At 38.8% G+C, this 21,108-nt stretch overlaps 1 protein-coding gene across 7 annotated transcripts in view; it reads right to left on the minus strand.

Moving 5' to 3' along the window:
* Positions 1 to 5,834: 5,834 nt before the first annotated feature.
* Positions 5,835 to 21,108, minus strand: part of NETO2 (neuropilin and tolloid like 2) — a 63,008-nt gene continuing 47,734 nt past the window's right edge. For 3 of the 7 annotated variants that reach the window (XM_015126055.3, XM_015126053.3, XM_015126052.3), the window contains exons 8-10: positions 10,522 to 10,611; positions 9,911 to 10,024; positions 5,835 to 7,995 (exon numbers count right to left, since the gene is read on the minus strand). In XM_015126055.3, the coding sequence (XP_014981541.1) occupies positions 7,415 to 7,995; positions 9,911 to 10,024; positions 10,522 to 10,611 (785 nt within the window). In that variant the 3' untranslated portion in view covers positions 5,835 to 7,414. 7 annotated transcript variants of the gene reach the window in all.

Here is a 21,108-nt window from a genome sequence, read left to right on the forward strand (position 1 = left end):
ACTTTGGGAGGCCAAGGAGGGCGGATCACGAGGTCAGGAACTCGAGACCATCCTGGCTAACACGGTGAAACCCCGTCTCTACTAAAAAATACAAAAATATTGGCTGGCCCTGTGGTGGCGGGCGCCTGTAGTCCCAGTTACAGGAAGCTGAGGCAGGAGAATGGCATGAACCCGGGAGGCGGAGCTTGCCGTGAGCCGAGATCGTGCCCCTGCCTGCACTCCAGCCTGGGCGACAGAGCGAAGACTCCTCTCAAAAACAAAACAAAACAAAACAAAACAAAACAACAACAACAACAAAAAACAGAAAAGGACTTAGGCCATAACTATATCCACAGGGCAAAACAATGTCAGCAATAGCAGCTTCCTTCAAATGCAATGGAAAAATTTATGCACTGATAGTTAAAGATACAATTTTATCTTTTATAGCAGGTAGCTGTGGCTGTCAGTCAGCTATCAAAAACAATTCAGAAAGAAAAACTTTCCCGATTTGGTCTTTTAATCATTTTGGCCAAAGCAAAAAAGAGCATTCTCTTCCAGGAAATCTTATTTATGTATATATATTTTTCATAATAGAAAAATCTCTGTATAGAACTGCTTTCACTACACTTCTCATCTTGAGGGTAGAACGTGTTCTGGACACAAAAGGCTTTTCTTTCTTTTCTCAGTGACACACCTTTTTGTTGTGTTTTTTAAAAAATCACTTGTCCCAAGAATCTTCTCAATGATTGAGTTGTAAATTAGCCATGCCTTCTAGGAAACCCAACGTTAGTATTATATGATTGGAAATATGAAAGAACATAGAATCAGAATAAGAATTTTATCCTTTATTCATTTTTAGATAATTTCATCTTAAAGGAGATTTGGTAAGTGACTTAAAAGGGACAGTATTCAAGAGTTAGAGTTTAATTGTAATCTGGTTTACATTTCAAATACAGAATCATCAAATTTCAATATCTTTTGCTGTCCTTGAGAGAGAGAATGTATTTGGTTAAGTGTTTTTATTTAAGGTAAGACTAAGGTAGCTGACAGGTGCTCATGCGGGAGGAAGAACAATTCTCCTTATTTCAGTTCTTCAGATGCTGGTAGCCTCATTAAGATAATAAAATTTGTATTATGCCTTTTTCTTTTTCTAGCTTTGTACTAGTTATCTGTAACGGCATAAAAATTACCCCCAAATTTAGCACTTAAACAAACATCTTGGTTTGTCTCTCACAAGGCTGCAATCAAGGTGTTGGCTGCAGTCATCTCAAGAGTTCCACTGGGGTGGATCCCCTTCCAAACTCATGTCTCGTTGGCAGGATTCAGTTGGAGGCTATTGGAATGAGGGCCTCAGTTCCATGTTAGCTGTTGGCTGGAAAGTTCTGCTTCTCGTCACATGGGCCTTTCCAAAGAACACCTCACCTTCCGAGCAGGAAAGCACAAAAGTAAGAGAGGGCAAGGAGACAGAAGCCAGAGACTTTCTGCCACCAAACCTCACGAGTGCTCTCTCCCTTCCTGCTTCTGTTCTACTCCTCAGAAGCAAGCCACTAAGTCCAGCTCACACCCAAGGACAGGAGGTTACACAAGAGTGCACACCAGCGGGCAGGTTTCACTGGGAACCATCTCAGAAGCTTCCTACCACTAGTTTTGTTGTTTCAGGTGAAAAGCTAATGACTGAGGAAGTGACTGCCTCTTCCTACACACATGGACTTGCAGGCTGCAGGACTACACATCGGCACCCGCTGCACATTTCCTATCTGTTCCTTGTGCTCATTCTCAAAGCGGAACTTTCCTATGAGGTGTACACATGACAGTGATAAAATAACTCAAGGGTACAGAAAGAACTCCCTGACTATTCACATAATTTTTTGGATTGAAATTTGTGAATACTTCACTACACCACAACTTAATAGGACCAATATTATCAGTGGAAGAATAAAACAAGATTTGGAAAGCATGGCTGAATACCTCGATTTCTGATGGAAATTCCTTTAGCAATCAACTACTCAAAATGTTTCAACATGCTTGTAATCCCAGCTCTTTGGGAGGCCAAGGCAGGATTGCTTGAGCCCAGGAGTTTGAAACCAGCCTGGGTAACGTAGTGAGACTCCATTTCTTAAAATAAAAAACAAAAAAACAAAAAAATCAGCTGGGCCAGGAGCAGTGGCTCACTCCTGTAATCCCAGCATTTTGGGAGGCCTAGGCGGGCAGACTGCTTGAGCTCAGGAGTTCCAGACCAGCCTGGCAACACGACCAAACCCTGTCTCTACAAAAATAATTTTAAAAAGTTAGCCTGTGGTGGTGCGTGCCTGTAGTCTCAGCTACTAGGCAGGCTAAGGCAGGAAGATCTCCTGAGCCCTAGAGGTTGAGGTTGTAGTGAGCTGAGATTGTGCCACTGCACTCCAGCCTGGGTTACAAAGCAAGACTCTGCGTCAAAAGAAAAAAAGTTTCAATAAAATATGTACTGGCTCAGAGGCCTAAATGGCATCAGATATTGTGGAGTATGACAAAGGTTGGAGGGTAAGAGGACTTTTAAATAACACTTGTTTCTCAATCCTAAATAACACAAAGTAAAATTGCTCTGTAACTATTTACAGAGACAGACCAGTGGTAACTACCTTCTTTCTTCTTCCTTTGTGCCCTGATCTGTGCCTGATGCTTGTGAAACTCAGAGGAGTTTCTGCCTTCTTTTGCTCCCTACTCCGTGTTCACCTATCTTGAGGTCTACTCATCCATGTTTCTAAGCTGTGCTATGGCTGGGGCACTGTGCACCCTGAAAGGACAGCTTGGCTTTCCAGCCCACCCCGTGCCAGTCCTCACTGCCTCTTCAGTGACCGGAGGCAGCAGACTGGAACCTGCAGGCAACCCGGGACAAAACGCATTTTTTTTTTTTTAGTTCATCTTCACTCAAAGATTAATTTGAAAACATAAAATGGTTCTAAGTGTAATAAAATAAGGTTGCTCTTATTATCATAACTAGGATTACTTTATTTTGGAAGCTAGTAGATAGGAAATGCCAACTTTGCCCTGGAAGGAAATACAGATTCTGTGGGCATAAGTGATCTAAATTCTTTGCCACTTCTAGACTTTAGAAATTGAGGCAAGCAAGGAAATCAGAACAAGTTTTTAATTCTAGTTCAAGAGTCAAAATTCTTTTCTGTAAAATGCCAAATCTAGGATTAAGCATATTCTCATATGGCCTGGAAGTTAATCTCTAATAAAAATCTACTGCTTTAAAAAAATTTACACTAGACAGTGCATACTAAACATGCACCTAGTCATTAGCTTTTTAGGCTTTTGTAGTAATTAAACCAATTGCAAAAATACATTTTAAAAAAGTTAATACAGTAAAGCAAATTCAGAGTTTTGAATTATTAGCAGAGGTATATAAAACATAAGTGATTTTGCAGAAAGCTAAAAAAGATATCCAAGATAATCTTGTCATTTATAGTAGCTCGAGCTCCAATTGTTCTCCAAAACTCAAGAGATATGGCACACAAATGTTTAATTTCTAGAATACACGTCTCCTTTAGATTTAAAAAAGATCGGAAAAGCAAGAACACAAGAGCTCTTCCTGCCTAGTATCAAGCCTGTATACTGTTAACAAACATTGCTCAGTAAGAATTCACAGGTGCCAAGGAATCATGGCAGCAAAACTGTAGAACAGTGTTACATACATTTAAATGGGAAACATAATGCATTGAAAAAATTATAGAATTACATTTCAATTCAGAATGACTGACAAGCTTACATGGAACATCTGGGCTGCTGTTTAGGAGTGCTTGACTTTTAAAACCTACAGCTGACAAAAGCAAGAGGCAGCAAAAAAAGAAAAGAGTACTGGGGTTCTTGGGACCCTGGGGCTGACTTCACTTCTGTGGGCTTCAGTCTTCTCATTAATACACTTGGGCCAGATAGTCTTTCTTGGATCTTTAAAACCACCAAAAACTCAATGATCCTTCTGGGTCTAATCAGTGTGGTTCAAGGCATATTATTTTTAATACTTGCAATAAAGTGACATGAACAATACATAGCAGACCCCATTTTGCAATAAGAGCATAATCTCCTTTGAGAATTATTCCTGAAATCACAACCAGGCTTCTCCCCCTCTCATCAGTGAACACACTCCTGAAACAGAGAAGCATTCTTCTCATCAGACATTGGCAGAACCACACAAATGTTCAGAGGCAGACTTTCAGGAGGTTCTCTTAAAGTCTAACAATTCTATGAAGCATAGCAAAGACACTGACATAACCGCTGTCAGGTTAAAGAAGTCTTTGAAATCTTTCGTGATGTGAAATGTGAACATTCTCTGCTTTTTGTTAAACCTTTAAACTCTCCCCACACACAAAAGGAATATCACACCTTATTCCTACATGCTTTAGATGTTGGGATTAGTAGGTTTCCTGCAATAGATCTGTGGGCATTTGAGGGATGATACGGTGAATTGTGGATGGAAGGTGATGGTGACAATATTCTACAGATATACTTAATACTGTTTCTGAATTGAAGATATTTACGCCCTCCAGATTTGCATCTTGTGTTAGATGTGTTTAACACTGGGGTACTGTGTGGGGTGCCCTGTGGACAGTTAATACTGTGTAATGACCTCCACAAGATGGCTACATTTCATGTCTTGTTATTAAATTTTATGGCTTTCCTTTTAGTAAGCAATTTGTAAAGTCTTCTCACTGATCTCAAAGATTAAAGGCTATATATACAGCAATTAGCATTATTCTGGCAATAATGTCTAAGATGTATTAGTTCCATTCTCACCTCTTCCAAAAGCATAGACAACTTTAATAAATGAATGAGATCTAATGCCCATCTATGATTCAATGAAGGCGTATAACACGTGACAGGCTAAGGCTGGCTTAGCTATTGATCATCTGGTTCTTTAGCTCTATCCCCGAAAATACAGACTGACCCCAAACCAGTGTTCCCAGATGACATTAAGTTGTGCCTTCGCTGGGTGTTAAGATGCACCATTATAATCTCTGCATTCTGCATCTTTTTTCCATTCTGAAGAAATGTTCCTATATACAGACCCTCATGCTGTAGTTCAAGAGGAAATTAGCCTCTGCACATAAGTTTGTTTTCTACTGTGAAAAGCAAAAACTGTTTGTTTTAGCAGCCAGAAAATTCAAACGAAACTTATTATCTCAACTTTACTTGCTACGTTGACTCGTATAAAACTCTGTACTTCTGTTCTGTTTTACTGTTACATGTCTTCTTTAAAGGCTCTGTATTTTGCAGGCATCTTCAAGACCTTATAAAATAGAAATCAAATTTCAAAAATAAAGTTACAAGTGACTACAGATAATACAGTTTAGCATACTGTATTATTTGTTACTATAAAGATTAAATATAGGTTTAACAGCTATTTTAAAAAATGAATATAATTTTACATAGAAAATATGCTAACTTCCCTTTTATCATCATGAATGAGATCATAGTTGTTGTTATATTAAGTATTTGTTATGCTGTTCAAATGTTGGCTGGCATAAGTTACCTACTAAAATGCTTATTCAGCATAACTACTGAAAAAACTTAGCTGTCTCTGGTATTAGTTCATTGAATATTATATGCATCAAGTCTTTTCATGTTTCCAAGTTGTATTTTTAAAATAAGAAACTATGGTGACTTAAAAAGTTTAAATCATGAATACATTACGTATAGGTTTTTCCGTCTCCTAAATATTATCTACTTTTTAAAAAAACATAAACTTTGATATAAGAAAGCATTCTGAGGCAGTGTATATCATATTTAAGGTCACAATTTTCACTAATCTGAGAAAACACATATATGTAATATTTAAAAGTTAATGAAATCCAGTGAAACTTCAACTTATTTCATTGAGAATTTACTACCAAAATATAGAAAACAAGAATTTACCTCTTTTAAATGGCATGTCTGTATTACTTACAATTTGATAAATGAGTTCCTTTCCGTACATACCTTAAGATCCACAACCTCAGTAGCATAAATAACATGATTAAAGGGTCAGGTACAATGTATATTTTAATATAGGATTTGTGTAGTGATTTAGAGCAATAAATATCACACAGTGAAAAATTTATCACAAACTAAATACAGTAACAAAAGGAAAGAAAGAGCTTATGTCCACATTACCAAGGTCTTTACAATAAGTTACAGCGTCCAGGTCCAACACAGCATATTTGCATACAAAGCCGCTGATGTGAACACTGAAAGGAATCTGTCCTATAGGTCTTTCATCTTGATTTAATAAAGTTTGTACAGTATCAAATAATATCAAAAGTCTAAAAAAACACAATGAGCATTTATATTATGTTTATAAATTATTGTTTATATACCATAAAAAAAGTCAAAAGTGCAGTTTAAAAAAAAGTGGAAGTTGTTATTCTTGATAAGAGCTAGAAAAATGTCCTGTCCCAGGTAAGAAGCAATCTCAAGGCTCATCCAGTTTCTAAGGAATTTTAACTCGAATCTAACCTTGGTTACCATATGTGGTAAGCAAAATCAGTAGAACAGGAGCTATGTAACAATCTAGCGAAGAGAAACATTGCAAATAAACGTAATTATAGGCCTCTCCCAAAGTGAACGAAATGACTTTGTTTACTGGAATGAATGGGCTGTCACTGAATGTGACTATACTTGGGAAACTTCAAAGGCTTGCTAGAAATTTTTATCTTTTTCAAATTGTTAGTCATAGTGGGCAATGGTACCTATATCCCAGGATTATGAAATTTTCCAGTATAACTGAGAAAAAATGTAATTGAAAGGTGACAAATATCATCTATTATTTCTCACAGAAAATGAGGAATGAGGGCCCAGTAATTAAAAGGCAGAAGTACAGAGATTAGCCAAGAAGAAACAGATGGATGAAATACAACTGGGTCTTAATTGGCACAGTAACTAGCTGTATTTTGACACATTCAAGAACAAATGCCTATATTGAAATATGTGGTACATTAACCACTTGTATTTATGTAAGAAACTGAAATGGTAAAAGTATAGGCTTATAAAACAAATTAAATTTAGATAAAGGAAAAATAAAATGTAAAGAAAAATCTTAAAGTTTATTGTGGCATCAAAATATTGACAGAGCTGTATCAGTCAAGAGCAGTCTTCCCGTTGCTAAAACGAATAGGCAGCCTGAGTCTGGCTCCATCCAACCACCTCTTCCAATGCTCTTTAACTGGCAGTGCTTCCTATAAATGATACCAAGCAATAGAGATGATTATTGTTTCCACTGAATAGAGTAAGTTCCTTGATTGGTTTAACATATATAGACTGCCTGAGAGAATAAAAACATCACCATACAATAGGTTAACGGTAAATCAAGGTCTTCGTAGTTGTGATGGGAGAAAAGGGTTGGCTGCTGGAAACAGTATGGTGCCTTGGAGGCTGCGTACATACATACTTAAGAATTCACGTCACCTTTAGCAGAAGATTAGAAGTCAATGGATATGGATGCTTGTGCAGAATCTTCTCGCCCCCTGACATAAATTTCACAGGGAATCTCCTCCATTACTCGGTCTTCCAGGGCCTGCTCAGGGCACTCATGTCCCTGTTTGAAAGTGTAACTACTTTTCTTGAAGGTGCTGTTAAATGTTTTCATTGGCTGTGGTTGTGCAAAGTCATTTCGGAAAGGAAGTTCCATGGAACTGAGGTTGGTCCTGCTTTGTTTGACGCTGGAGGCCTGCGACCCACAGTGGTGGTCATGGATGCAGCGGGAGGCGGTGGAGGAGCGCCGCATCTTCTGGTAGTTGTCCAATTCTTCTGACAAGTCTGCCAGGTCTGCAGAAATCTCTTTGTCCCTTAGTGAAAACAGTTCATAATGAGGAGGATCAAAGACTTCTTGGAACCCGGTTTTATTAAAAGCAGTTTTGCAAGCCATGACCTTTTTTCGAGGCTGTTTCACTTGTACCAAAATAGAAATAATGAGAAGGACCAAGACAATCCCTGAAGTAACGCCAATAATTGTCCCATGAGTCTTAGTGATTTGTTCAAATACTCCTGCTTTTTTCTTTTCTGTAGAACGAAAATGAGAAATGTTAAGTGTTCAAAATACATTAATATGAATCCTGGTACAAATTAGTAATGTATTTTTAGGTAAAGCAGAATACTTGGGCCAAATATACTACAGACAATGCAGTTTACAATTAGGTTTTTAAACAAATAAAACAACCCCATTAAAATTTCTGTCTAAAGTTACCAATCACAGTATAGATGGATAGATTACAGAAAAGATAAAGTTCTTGGTCTGTTTCTTCAGAAGACACACAGATGCACACATTCTGCAAATCAAATCAAATACATAAATACAGACGATGCCAAATAAATACTCTTGTTCTATCAATTTTAGCTTTCTGCTTTATGGTAGGTTTGACCAACTGCCGTGTTCAGGTATACCCACATCTACTGATGACCACAGGGAGAGCAAACTAACATCATCAGACTAACTCATCCAGTATATTATCATGACCTACTGTTTTTGAATGATTAACTGAAAACACTTCATGTCAAGTATTTATAACAGCCATATCAGATTGCAGTAAGATACTTATTGAACTCTTACAGCAGGGGTCCTCAACCCCTGGGCCACAGACAGGAACTTGGTCTCACTGCAGGAGGTGAGCTGCGAGGGAGCGAGTGAAGCTGCATCTGTATTTGCTGCTGCTCCCCATCACTCACGTGACCCGGAGCGCCGTCTCTTGTCAGATCAGCAGGCATTAGATTCTCACAGCAGCAGGAGCCCTATCGTGAACCGCGCATGTGAGGGATACAGGCTGTGCATTCCTTAGGAGAATCTAATGCCTGATGATCTGTCACTGTCTCCTATCACCCCCAGATGAGACTGTCTAGTTGAAGGAAAACAAGCTCAGGGCTCTCATTGATTCTACATTATGGTGAGTTGTATGATTATTTCATTATATATTACAATGTAATAATAATAAAGTGCCCAATAAATGTAATGCGCTTAAATCATCCTGAAACCAACACCCCTACCCCACCCCTGTCCCGTGAAAAAATTATCTTCCACGACACCAGTCCTTGGTGCCAAAAAGGTTGGGGACTGCTGTCTTAGAGGATAAAAGGTAGATCATCTTTAGTTCTGACACAGTGACCTGACAACCAGCTTGCAGACATTCAACCATTACCACAAGCTGCATTTATCTTTCAGTGAGTACACACTGGGAATACAGCATAGGAAATGTTATGAAATAAAAAAAAGCAGTTCATAGAATGTTTCTGTTTTTATGTTGTAAGACAGAATCTGCAAGTTGATTTTTATTAAATAGTGTTTCCACATACTTCAGGCTAACCTCTAAATTATTTTGACAACTAAATAAGGTATGTTTACAATACAAATGACAAACCTCAACAACAGTAACAAAAATAGGGCAAGGCATACCACTATATCTTTTTTTTTTTTTGAGACGGAGTTTTCGCTTTTGTTGCCCAAGCTGGAGTGCAATGGTGCGATCTCAGCTTACTGTAACCTCCGCCTGCCGGGTTCAAGTGATTCTCCTGCTTCAGCCTCCCGAGTAGCTGGGATTACAGGCATGCGCCACCACGCCTAGCTAATTTTTTTGTATTTTTAGTAGAAACGGGGTTTCATCATGTTAGCCAGGTTGGTCTCAAACTACTGACCTCAGGTGATCCGCCTGCCTCAACCTCCCAAAGTGCTGGGATTACAGGCATAAGCCACTGTGCCCAGCCACAATACACTTTAGAACTTAACAGTTTGTAGACAAAAAATGCTTTCATTTAGAGTATTTTTCTTTGTTTTCACCACATCCCAGGTGTATGATCCATTTATATGTTTCCATTTCTGTCAAAGCAGCTATGCTAAGCACTGTTGTAGAAAATAACATTTTAAGTTCTTAATGAAGGGTAATAGCCACTCTTTTCTCAAAAAGGTTGGCCTTTACATCAAACTCACCTTTACAATGATTTTCATCCCAAGGGTATGCACAATTTTGGACACCATTACAGACTAAAGAATTATTGATGCACATGTTGCTATGGCAAAAGAAAGTGCTGCTTGTGCAGGGAGCTGCAGGAAGAGAAAACAGTGTTGCGAAGAGCAGGCACACCACCCGATTTTGATTTATTTCATACATAACAAATCTGACTTTATGAGTACTTTCTTACCGCAAAGGCCTTTCTTTGAATAAACTCTGTACTATTCAAACAATAAGACAAATGTCAATATTCTCTGATGCTGGCTCATTCCAACTTTTTCTTATGCTAGGCCCCAAAAGGTCACTTTTAATGTAATGATAATGAATGTATTTTCAATGGTTCTTAAGGAACCAGTATACAGTCTGGTAAATTTTTTTTCAAAATTTTGGAAGACAGTGTTGGCAAGGATGTGGAGACACTGGAACCCTTCTGTACTGAGGGTGAGAATGTAAAATGGTGCAGTCGTTGTGGAAAATTATCTGGAGGCTCCTCAAAAAGTTAAACATAGAATTACCTTATGATCCAGCAATTTTACTTTTAGCTACCTACTCCAAAGAACTGAAACCAGGAACTCAGTTACTTGCATACCAATGTTCACAGCAGCATTATGCACAACAGCCAGAAGGTGGGAACAAACAAAATGCCCATTGATGGGTGGATGGATAAACAATGTGGCATCTACAAGACAATGGAATGTGATTCGGTCATAAAAATAAATGAAATTATGATACATACACCACGGACAAAGCCACATATTTCACTTAGCATAATTATTTCTAGTTACTTTTTTTTTTTTTTTTTTTTGAGATGGAGTCTGGCTTGTCGCCAGGCTGGAGTGCAGTGGTGTGATCTTGGCTCACTGCAACCTCCACCTCTCGGGTTCAAGTGATTCTCCTGTGTCAGCCTCTCGAGTAGCTGGGACTATAGGCACGTGGCATGCCCGGCTAATTTTTGTATTTTTAGTAGAGACGGGTTTTCACTATGTTGGCCAGGCTGGTCTTGAACTCCTGACCTCGTGATCTGCCCGCCTCGGCCTCCCAAAGTGCTGGGATTACAGGGGTGAGCCACCGCGCCCGGCCCTATAATTACATATTAATTATTGTATGAGAAATATTGTATGATTCCACTTATTGAGGAGCCTAGAAGAGGCAAATTCATAGAGACAGAAAGTACAATAGAGGTTACCAGGGTCCAGAAAGAGGCAGGAATGGGGAGGTGATGTTTAATGGGTACAGTTTCAGTTTGGGAAGACAAAAACTTTCTGAATATGGATAGTGGTAACGATTGCACAATAATGTGAATGTACTTAATGCTACTGAACCGTACACTTAAAATGGCTAAAATAATACATTTTGTTATGTATATTTTACCCATAATAAAAAAATCCAATCTTCTGGATTCAAAAAAATTGTTTTAAGGACACTAAAGGTATATGGAATATATACCATATAATTTCCTACTTGTGTAAGTTGTTCTTTCAGCCTGGAATGGCTCCTTCTTTCTCTTTGTGGCGGCCACCTACTCATCTTTCAGTATCATCTCAAATGTTACCATCTGTGAAAATCCCCTTGCTTCTCTGGGGTAGCCAGTCGCTCCTGTGTGTTCCTGTCACACTCCACATACTCCTCTACTTGGCACCTCCCCTTGTATATGTAAACCTTTGTTAGAATGGATTATTAGTCAGTGTGCTTACTTCTGTTAGGAAATAAACTCCTAGCCTGGAGGCAGAAGTCCAACAGAGTAGTATTAAGTATTTCAGTGTAAAGAAACAAACAAAACATATGAAAGTCAAGAAGTGAGGCAGCTTATTATTTTCCCATTCAGTACGACAGAAGCCCAAAAACCTTAGCCATTTTTTTTCTTTTTGAGATGGAGTCTCGCTCTCTTGCCTAGGCTGAAGTGCAGTGGCGTGATTGCAGCTCACTGCAGCCTCTGTCTCCCAGGTTCAAGCAATTCTCCTGCCTCAGCCTCCCCGAGTAGCTGGGACTACAGGCACATGTCACCACACCCAGCTAATTTGTGTATTTTTAGTGGAGACGGGGTTTAACCATGTTGGCCAGGCTGGTCTTGAACTCCTGATGTTATGTGATCTGCCCACCTCAGCCTCCCAAAGTGTTGAGATTACAGGCGTAAGCCACTGTGCCTGGTCCGAAAACCTTAATAATTTTGACTTCTAAAATTAGAATTGGACAAAATGTATTTCCTGCCTAAAAGGTTCTGTACTTGTGATTTTCAGAAAATATTTGCTGCACCAAGGAGGGAGAATCGAATATTGCTCTATGTTATACTGACATATCTCAAATATTTTTTAGTTTTCAGAAGGTTTTTCAAGATACAGTTAGTATCTAAAATTTTACTTGACTAATGAGATTTTTTTTCTAAATATTATCTTTCTTTTAATAAATATATAATAAATGTAATTTTAAAAACAGCCATGAGCATTATTTTTTTTTCCCCTCCAAAGAGAAGACTCTTTCTTTAGAGTCTTCTTCATAGGAAGAATTCATAGGAATTCATTCAGACTTCATAGGAAGTTTGGAATATCTGACCACATTCTCCAATTGCAGTACATTATTAATAATAAAACCGACAGTTTTTCATTCATCTGTCTTACCCACTTTGTCTATTTCTCAATGGGCTGTGAACATGGGCTGAAAAAACAGGCATTTATTAGGTACCTAGATAACTCCAAAACATAATCTGACAAATATAGGTCCATAGTGAATATCCAAAATTGCTTTGCTATTAAGAGTATGACTATAATCTCTCTTTAAGCAGAATGCCCTAAATGGTATTATTCACCCAAGTTCCAGTACAACAGGTTAAAAATTTATAGTCATTATGAACTAGGGTTCGTTTATCCCCTCCCCATCCTCACTGTAAGCCAACCTGCAGTTGAGTTCAGACTTCTTTTTCTATATACAGTTCAATAGTCTTCACACTAAACTGTTTTTTTTTTTTTTTTTTTTTTTTTTGAGACGGAGTCTCGCTCTGCCACCCAGGCTGGAGTGCAGTGGCCGGATCTCAGCTCACTGCAAGCTCCACCTCCCAGGTTCACGCCATTCTCCTGCCTCAGCCTCCCAAGTAGCTGGGACTACAGGCGCCCGCCACCTCGCCCGGCTAGTTTTTTGTATTTTTTAGTAGAGACGGGGTTTCACCGTGTCAGCCAGGATGGTCTCGATCTCCTGACCTCGTGATCCGCCCGTCTCGGCCTCCCAAAGTGCTGGGATTACAGGCTTGAGCCACCGCGCCCGGCCTACACTAAACTGTTAAGCTTGTTCACCTGCGGAGTACTCATCCGCTGCAGTTCAAAAGTATGAGAACCCCTTGGTGGCTGACATGACTGAAGGAGTCCACAATAGCTACAAACTGTGAAGGAACTTGGGAAATAGCACCATGGAGCAGAAAGCAGAAAAAAAACAACGGGCTAGTAATCAATAAAAACGGTTTCTATCATCAGTTAATCCACATTTTAAGGTATTTAACCTCCTTGGGCCTCGGCTTCGTCTTTTAAAATGAAGGGGATGGAATACAGTGTATCTCAAACTTCTGGTTCTAAAATTTGATGAGATTATGGAAGTAGTGGTCTCAATCACGATACTTCTGTTTTAGATTTAAGTTCAAATGATGTATATATCTAATAAGTAATTTATCCAGAAATGGCTAACCTGTCAAAATGGTATCACTAAAACCACTGAAATAATTACTTCATGATTCTCAGATAACATTGATGGTTCCAGCTCATCGGAAAGACAACAGGTGTCAGTTACACAAACATGCCATCATATTGAGGGCTGGGGGGTGTATGGTGGTGTTTTATTCACGCTACAAAATTAGCTAGTGCATCTACTTGGGTTTGTCATAGATATCATAAAACTGTATTATACTGATGGGGGCAATGAAAAATATTAAAAAATGGCCAAGAGAAACATGCACCATTTTTGATTTCCTCATTTCTACAAACTGGAGGTTTTTTAAATTTATATACCACACTGTAATTCTATTACATACAATATAATTGTATATTATGTTCTATTCTACTACCTATTTTATCTAGTTCACAAAAAGGGGATGTAGGAAAGATAAGCAATTTTCAAGACAGGCTGAATGAGGTAATAAACAGCACTGTGGGTCCCTGGCATTCGGATTTCATGAATAAAACTGTCATTGGTTTTTAAGGTTTATCTACAGAACATTATGTGACCCCCTCTTTGATGGCTCTTTATAACTTCAAAGGTGGCCTTAAAGACAGGTTTACCACTCCATGTTCATCACTGATTGAGCAGTGAGAGGAAAATGTCTTCAGTTTTTATTATAAATTCTTTACAACTGCTCTCCATATTATTTAAAGTGATTAGAAAACAGCACTGATATTGTCAGATTTTGTTTCCCAGAAATGTGAGTTATATTAATTAATAATTACACCTACATTAACCTTTATGGCTTTTCACTGGGTAAGCATGGCTGGTGGAAATGACAATCAAGCATCAGTTATTGATATGGGATTTTAATGGTATGCTTCAATTCAAATAATAACATGATTGAACTACAAGTCTTTATATAAATAAAAGACAGCAAAAATAGTGCCAGTTATTAACTCCACTTATAGCCTGAGGACTCTCTACTTTCTGCCGTTCCTCACTGCTGGGTCACGGTGTGGAAAGGAAGGGGAGGGCTGGGATTTTATGTCTCCCCCAATTTCAGAGAGATGTGGCAATGATGCTGAAGGATGGCTGTCCTTCAGCAAAGCCTGCAGGGGGTCCGTGGGCAGTATGTCACCGAAAATCATATTACGGGTTTATTCTAATAAAAATGTCTGCTGCTGCTTTCACAGTTCTAGTCCTAGAAATTATTTTCCTAAAATCATATCTTTCTTAAAGAGTGAGGTATGTATTAGTATTCAGTGCCTGGGAAGAAGCCAAATATATCCTGATTGCTATTCTGTATCATCCATTTTAGCAAAATTATTCTATTTCAGTTATATCTGCAATCTACAATGGGTAGGCATGAACTGAATCTCTCATGCAGAATTAGCCCACTTATATAAATCTCTTCTGAAATACGAATTGTTTCCATGGATGAAATCGTAACAATTACAAATCACAGCTTAGAGGAGAACAAAAGAAACAGTTCAATAATTTGAATTAGTGATAAGCATGAAAAAATTTACTAATTGGAGCTCTGAAATTTGCTTTCCAAATGGAGGTTTTTCCAGCTGGTTCTTGTTTTTAAAAAACTCTGTTAAATCCCTTATTTTAATCACACACACTTTTTCTGAAGGGGCGGCTTTCTTCTTGTTCTTGGGTGATAAAAGCTAAATTTGGGATACAAAGTTAAATCTATTGCAGCCTTACAATTTAAACTTAAGTCTTACATTTGGTGATTAGTTAATATAAAGATATCACTTGAGGGAGGCTTTTCACCTGTTTAATTATCAAGATTTGTATTAACAACAACAAAAAATTAGTGTATACAGAGAAAATACCTTAACTAAAACACATTAAAGAAGAATTTCTCATCATGGATATAGACAAGTGCTGTCCAAAATAAATATGTGAGTAAAAAATGTGAGCAAGTAGCCACATTAAAAATTAAAAAAGAAATTGGTGGAATTAATATGACTTATATAGTTTATTTAACCCAACATATCTGCGCAGAAATAGTTAACATTATAGCAGGCCTGAGGGTGCTACCTTTGGAAGGTTCTGCTTGCAAGACTGGCCCTTGGGTGCCATCCATTCCCTAACTTCATTGTACCTAGACTTTGTATAAAAGATGTCATTTATGCCAAATACTTGCTTTCCTGGTAAGAGTTTGAAATTTTGATACATGCAAAGCAGAGGGTGCCTATGTGACCAGATCCTGATAGGAACCTTGGGTGCTGAGTCTCTAATGGGCTGCTTTTTTTTTTTTTTGAGACGGAGTCTCGCTCTGTCGCCCAGGCTGGAGTGCAGTGGCCAGATCTCAGCTCACTGCAAGCTCCGCCTCCCGGCTTTATGCCATTCTCCTGCCTCAGCCTCCCAAGTAGCCGGGACTACAGGCGCCCGCCACCGCGCCCAGCTAGTTTTTTGTATTTTTTAGTAGAGACGGGGTTTCACCATGTTAGCCAGGATGGTCTCGATCTCCTGACCTCATGATCCGGCCCATCTCGGCCTCCTAAAGTGCAGGGATTACAGGCTTGAGCCACCGCGCCTGGCCTTCTAATGGGCTTCTCTGGGCAGGAACACTGCATATGTGCTACCGCATTTTTATTTTTTTTGGAGACAGAGTCTCGCTCTGTTGCCCAGGCTGGAATGCAGTGGCATGATTCATAGCTCACTGCAGCCTCAACCTTCGGGGTTCAAGTGATCCTCCTGTCTCAACCTCCAGAGTAGCTGGAACCACAGGTGTGCACCACCATGCCCAACTCATTTAAAACTGTGTGTGTTTTTTTTTTTTTTTTTTTGTAGAGATGTTGTCCCATTATATCGCCCAGGCTGGTCTCAAGCAATCCTTCCACCTTGGCCTCCCAAAGAGCTGGGATTACAGGTGTGAGCCACTGTGTCCAGCCCATGCACATTTGCCGTTGTTGGAGAAACAGGCATACTCAGAATGCCCCTCATGGAAAGGACGCGGTATGCGGACCTGCGCAAGGATAGGTCCAAACCCTGGCAGCTTCTCCCTGGTGGCTCCCTTTTGTTGTCGTCCATCCCAGCTGTGAGTGTAGTACAAATAAATGCTGGGTCCTAGAGTCTTCCAGCAAGGGACCTAACATGGGGGTGCTGCTGGAAGCCCTGAAACAATTTCCTAAATATTCTCATTTTAACATATAGCATAAAATACTGTTAGTGAGATACTTTACATTCTTTATTTCATACCAAGCCTCTGACATCTGGTAGTCGTTTTTATAATGATAGCACACGTCAGTTTAGACGGGTCACGTTACACAAGTGCTGAGGCTGCAGGTGGCTGGCGGACACTGGACCGGACAGCACAGGTGCAGAGGCTGGGCACACAGAAACCGAGGGAAAAATAAGGCTAAAAGGCTTTCTTGTTAGCTACGTCTTTGTATAAAGCACTGATTTGTAATTATTTGACATAGTGAAACAGCCTCTGCATAGTTTTTTAAGTCTGAAAAGTTCTCAAATTTAAAAAAGTTTAGGAACATGCTTAGGTTCTCTCCCTGGTGAAGGAAGTGGCAGCAGCAAAGTTCACTCTCAGCAAATGCCACATGAGCTCCTGACGTTTCCAGCTGCCCAAGGAGCTCACCATGTCCAAAACATGACACTTTCTCCATCTTGTCTGTTCAGTTTTCATTTTCCAAGTCAGTCAGACTCAAAATTGTAGGTGTCTGACTCATTCTTTTAGCCTTCATTGAATGGGTCATTGAATCCTGTGGATTCTGTTTCCCCACTCTTCTTTGTCCTCACTGCCCCTGCTTAGGTTCAGACCTCCAGGGCTTCCCACTGTGACTATGGAAGTAAACTCTTAACTCATCTCCATGCCCCAGCTAAGGCACAGTGCTAAAGATGTTACTTTATAGTGCCAACTCCCTGATGCCTGTAAGATGAGTTTACATTTTCCCTTTGATTTTTTTCAAAGGGCTTTGTATTCCTTTTTTTTTTTTTTTTTTTTGAGACGGAGTCTCGCTCTGTCACCCAGGCTGGAGTACAGTGGCGCGATCCCGACTCACTGCAAGCTCCGCCTCCTGGGTTCACGCCATTCTCCTGCCTCAGCCTCCCGAGAAGCTGGGACTACAGGCGCCCGCCACCTCGCCCGGCTAATTTTTTGTATTTTTAGTAGAGACGGGGTTTCATAGTGTTAGCCAGGATGGTCTCGAACTCCTGACCTCGTGATCCGCCCGCCTCAGCCTCCCAAAGTGCTGGGATTACAGGCGTAAGCCACTGCGCTCAGCCCATATTCCAGTTTTAATCTACCTTTCCTGTCTCCTTTCTCTGCCACTCCCTCTACCACACACTTCTTGTAGCCCACCTTAGCTCTGCTTCAATGCTTTGCTCATTTTATTGCTTCTGTCTAAAATAACAGCCTCAATGAACATTTCTACCTTCAAAATATACCTACTCTCAAGGACACACTCAAAGGACCTGCACTCAAACACCATCTCCTCCATAACTGATGCTGCCTGTTCGAAGGAACTTGGATATTTAACAGGAGAACACTTTGTTTTATGTCTCAAAGGGTCTTCATTACGGTCAGTCCTGCACTGTCACTATTTGCCTATGTCACCTTACCTAACTGACTGGAAAACCCTTTAGGGCATAGGGCAGGTCCTGTTCCATGCATGTTTGTATCTTCCTAGCATCAAACACAGTACCTCACATGACAAATGCCAAAGAAATGAATGGAAAGCAGGTAGGAAGGCTAGTTGACCAAACTGGCTTCATAACCCAATTGACCATCTGGCATCTCATGAAGACCTTTAAATTTCTGGATAGAAGAGTTCAGCTATAAGAAAACCTGTGTATGGTCATAAACAGTCTTGATTTTAATACAGAATCCATGGAATAATATAATGCCTTGAAATTATAAGATTGAGAAAAACTATTAATTTTCAAATTTATCAAAAATATCTGATCTCTTACTGTTACACTTTTGTATTTACAAACTCTGTATTTGCACAAATCATACAGCTTACCATTACACCACATTCATCAGTCAGGATATAAAAGCCAAAATATTTGTTTCTTTTCATGACAACAGATAAGATACACCACTTATAATTTTAAAATAAATGTGAACATACAAACTCAACTATACCTGGGCAGTTCAGATGGGTCTTAAAATGGTATTTTTCTTCATATAGGAGATGAATCTGAGGAAACAGACAGTTGGGAGAGGCTAACCAGCCCTGCCCAAATGTAGATTAAAGTTAAGGGCCATTCGAATTCAAGTAAAAAAAATGATGTTATATTGGAAAGCAGATTTTGCCAAAGCTACTATAATATGATCTGCATTTATGATAAGCAAAATTAAAAAAAATTAGTAAGTACTGATGTATCCCTTGGATTTTTTTTTTTTTAATCCTTAGCTAATTGGCTGAGGAGTTTAAGGAGATAGAAAAGCAAAGAAATATAGCAGAAACAGTTTTTCCTGGTGGTATTTTATTCACTTGATTTTTCAGGAACCTAAAGAAAGGTTTTGTTTATTTATTTATTTTTTTGAGACGGGGTCTTTCTCTGTCACTCAGGCTGGAGTGCAGTGGTGCAATCTTAGCTCACTGCAACCTCTGCCTCCTGGGCTCAAGTGATCCTCCCATCTCAGTTTCCTCAGTGGTGCATACCACCACGCCCAGCTAATTTTTGTATTTTCAGTAGAGATGGGGTTTCACCATGTTGGCTAGGCAGGCTGGTCTCAAACTCCTGAGCTCAAGCGATCCACTCGCCTCAGCCCCACAAAAGCTGGAATTACATGTATGAGCCACTGTGCCTGGCATAGGAACCCAAAGAAGAATCCTAAAATCTGTCCTCAAAATTTCTCCACTTTTAAGTTGTGGTGGTTGTCTGTATATGAGCTACAACTTTTAATAAGAAAAACTTCCCACATGCTTACCAAATAGTGAAGATAATTTTTAAAAACTTAAGCAGTTCATAAAAACACAATATCCACGGTAACCACAAGAACATATTTATAAAATATACACAAAAGGAAATGTGAAGGGAATCAAAACTTATCACTACAAAAAAATCAATTAAAGAAAAGAAGGCAGTAGTGGAGGAGAGACAACAAAGCTATAGACACACAGAAAACAAGTAGCAAAGTGACCGAAGTCCTTCCTCATCAGCAATTAAACATAAATAAACCCTCCAATCAAAAGAAGAGATTGCAGAATTGATGGAAAATAACAAGACTCAACTATATGCTGCCTGTAGGGCACTCACTTTAAAGATAAAAAAAAAGTTGAAAGTAAAAGGATGGACAAAGATATTCCATGCAAATAGTTGCTAAAAGACAGCTGGGGGGTGGCAATACTAGTCTTGGATAAAAAAGGACATGGTATATTTGGATAAAAAAGGACATGGTATATTGATAAAAGGGTCAATTCACCCAGAAGATATAACAATTATAAACATATATGGACTAAAAACAAAGGAGCCCTAAAATATACAAAACAAACATTGATAGAACTGATGGGAGAAGTAGATACTTGTACAATAGTAATTGGAGACTTCAACACCCCACTTTCAATAAAGGACAGAATGATCAGGCAGAATATCAATAAGAAAATAAAGGACCTGAACACCACTATAGACCAAATGGACCTAACATATACAGAAAATTCCACCCAGTAACAGAATACACATTTTTCTCAAGTACACATCAAACAGTCTCTAGAATAGACTACGTATGTTCAGCCACAAAACAAGTCTTAATATATTTTAAATGACTGAAATAATATAAAATTTATTGAAATCAAAATGGAATGAAACTAGATATCAAAAACTGAAGGAAAATGAAAAAATTCACAAGTCTGTGTAAATTCAACTACACACTCTTACAAAACTTTTAAACTTGTGATTTCGAAAAAGAAATCCAAGGGAAATTATAAGATACCTTGAGACAAATGAAACCCAAAACATGCCAAAACTTATGGGGAGCAGTAAAAGCAGTAGTAAAAGGGAAATTTACACCTATAAATGCCTACGTTAAAAAAGAAGAAACAACTTAGATCAACAGCTTAACTTTATACCTTAAGGAACTAGAGAAAGAAGACAAACTAAATTCAAAGCTAGCAGAAGTAACAAAATAATAAAGACTAGAGTGACAATAAATAAAACAGAAAACAGAAAAAGAGCAAAAACCCAAAACTTGGTTCTTTGAAAAGATCAACAAAACTGACCAACCTTTGGCTAGAATTAAGAACAAAAAGACTCAAATTATTAAAATCAGAAATGCAACTGGAGACATGACTACAGATCTTACATACATAGAAAGAATCATAAGTGAATACTAAGAACAACTGTATGCCAACAAACTGACAACCTAGAGGAAATGGACAAATTCCTAGAAACACACAATCAAACAAAACTGCAAAATGAAGCCAAAGAAAATCTGAATAGGCCTAAAACAAACAAGGAGATTAAAAAAAGAACCCAGAACTTCTCAACAAAGAAAGGCTCTGGATCACATGGCTTCACTGGTGAATTCTACTAAACATGTAAAGAATTAACAACAATC

This window comes from Macaca mulatta, chromosome 20 (assembly GCF_049350105.2).
Source record: "Macaca mulatta isolate MMU2019108-1 chromosome 20, T2T-MMU8v2.0, whole genome shotgun sequence".
In the NCBI taxonomy this organism is placed as follows: domain Eukaryota; kingdom Metazoa; phylum Chordata; class Mammalia; order Primates; family Cercopithecidae; genus Macaca; species Macaca mulatta.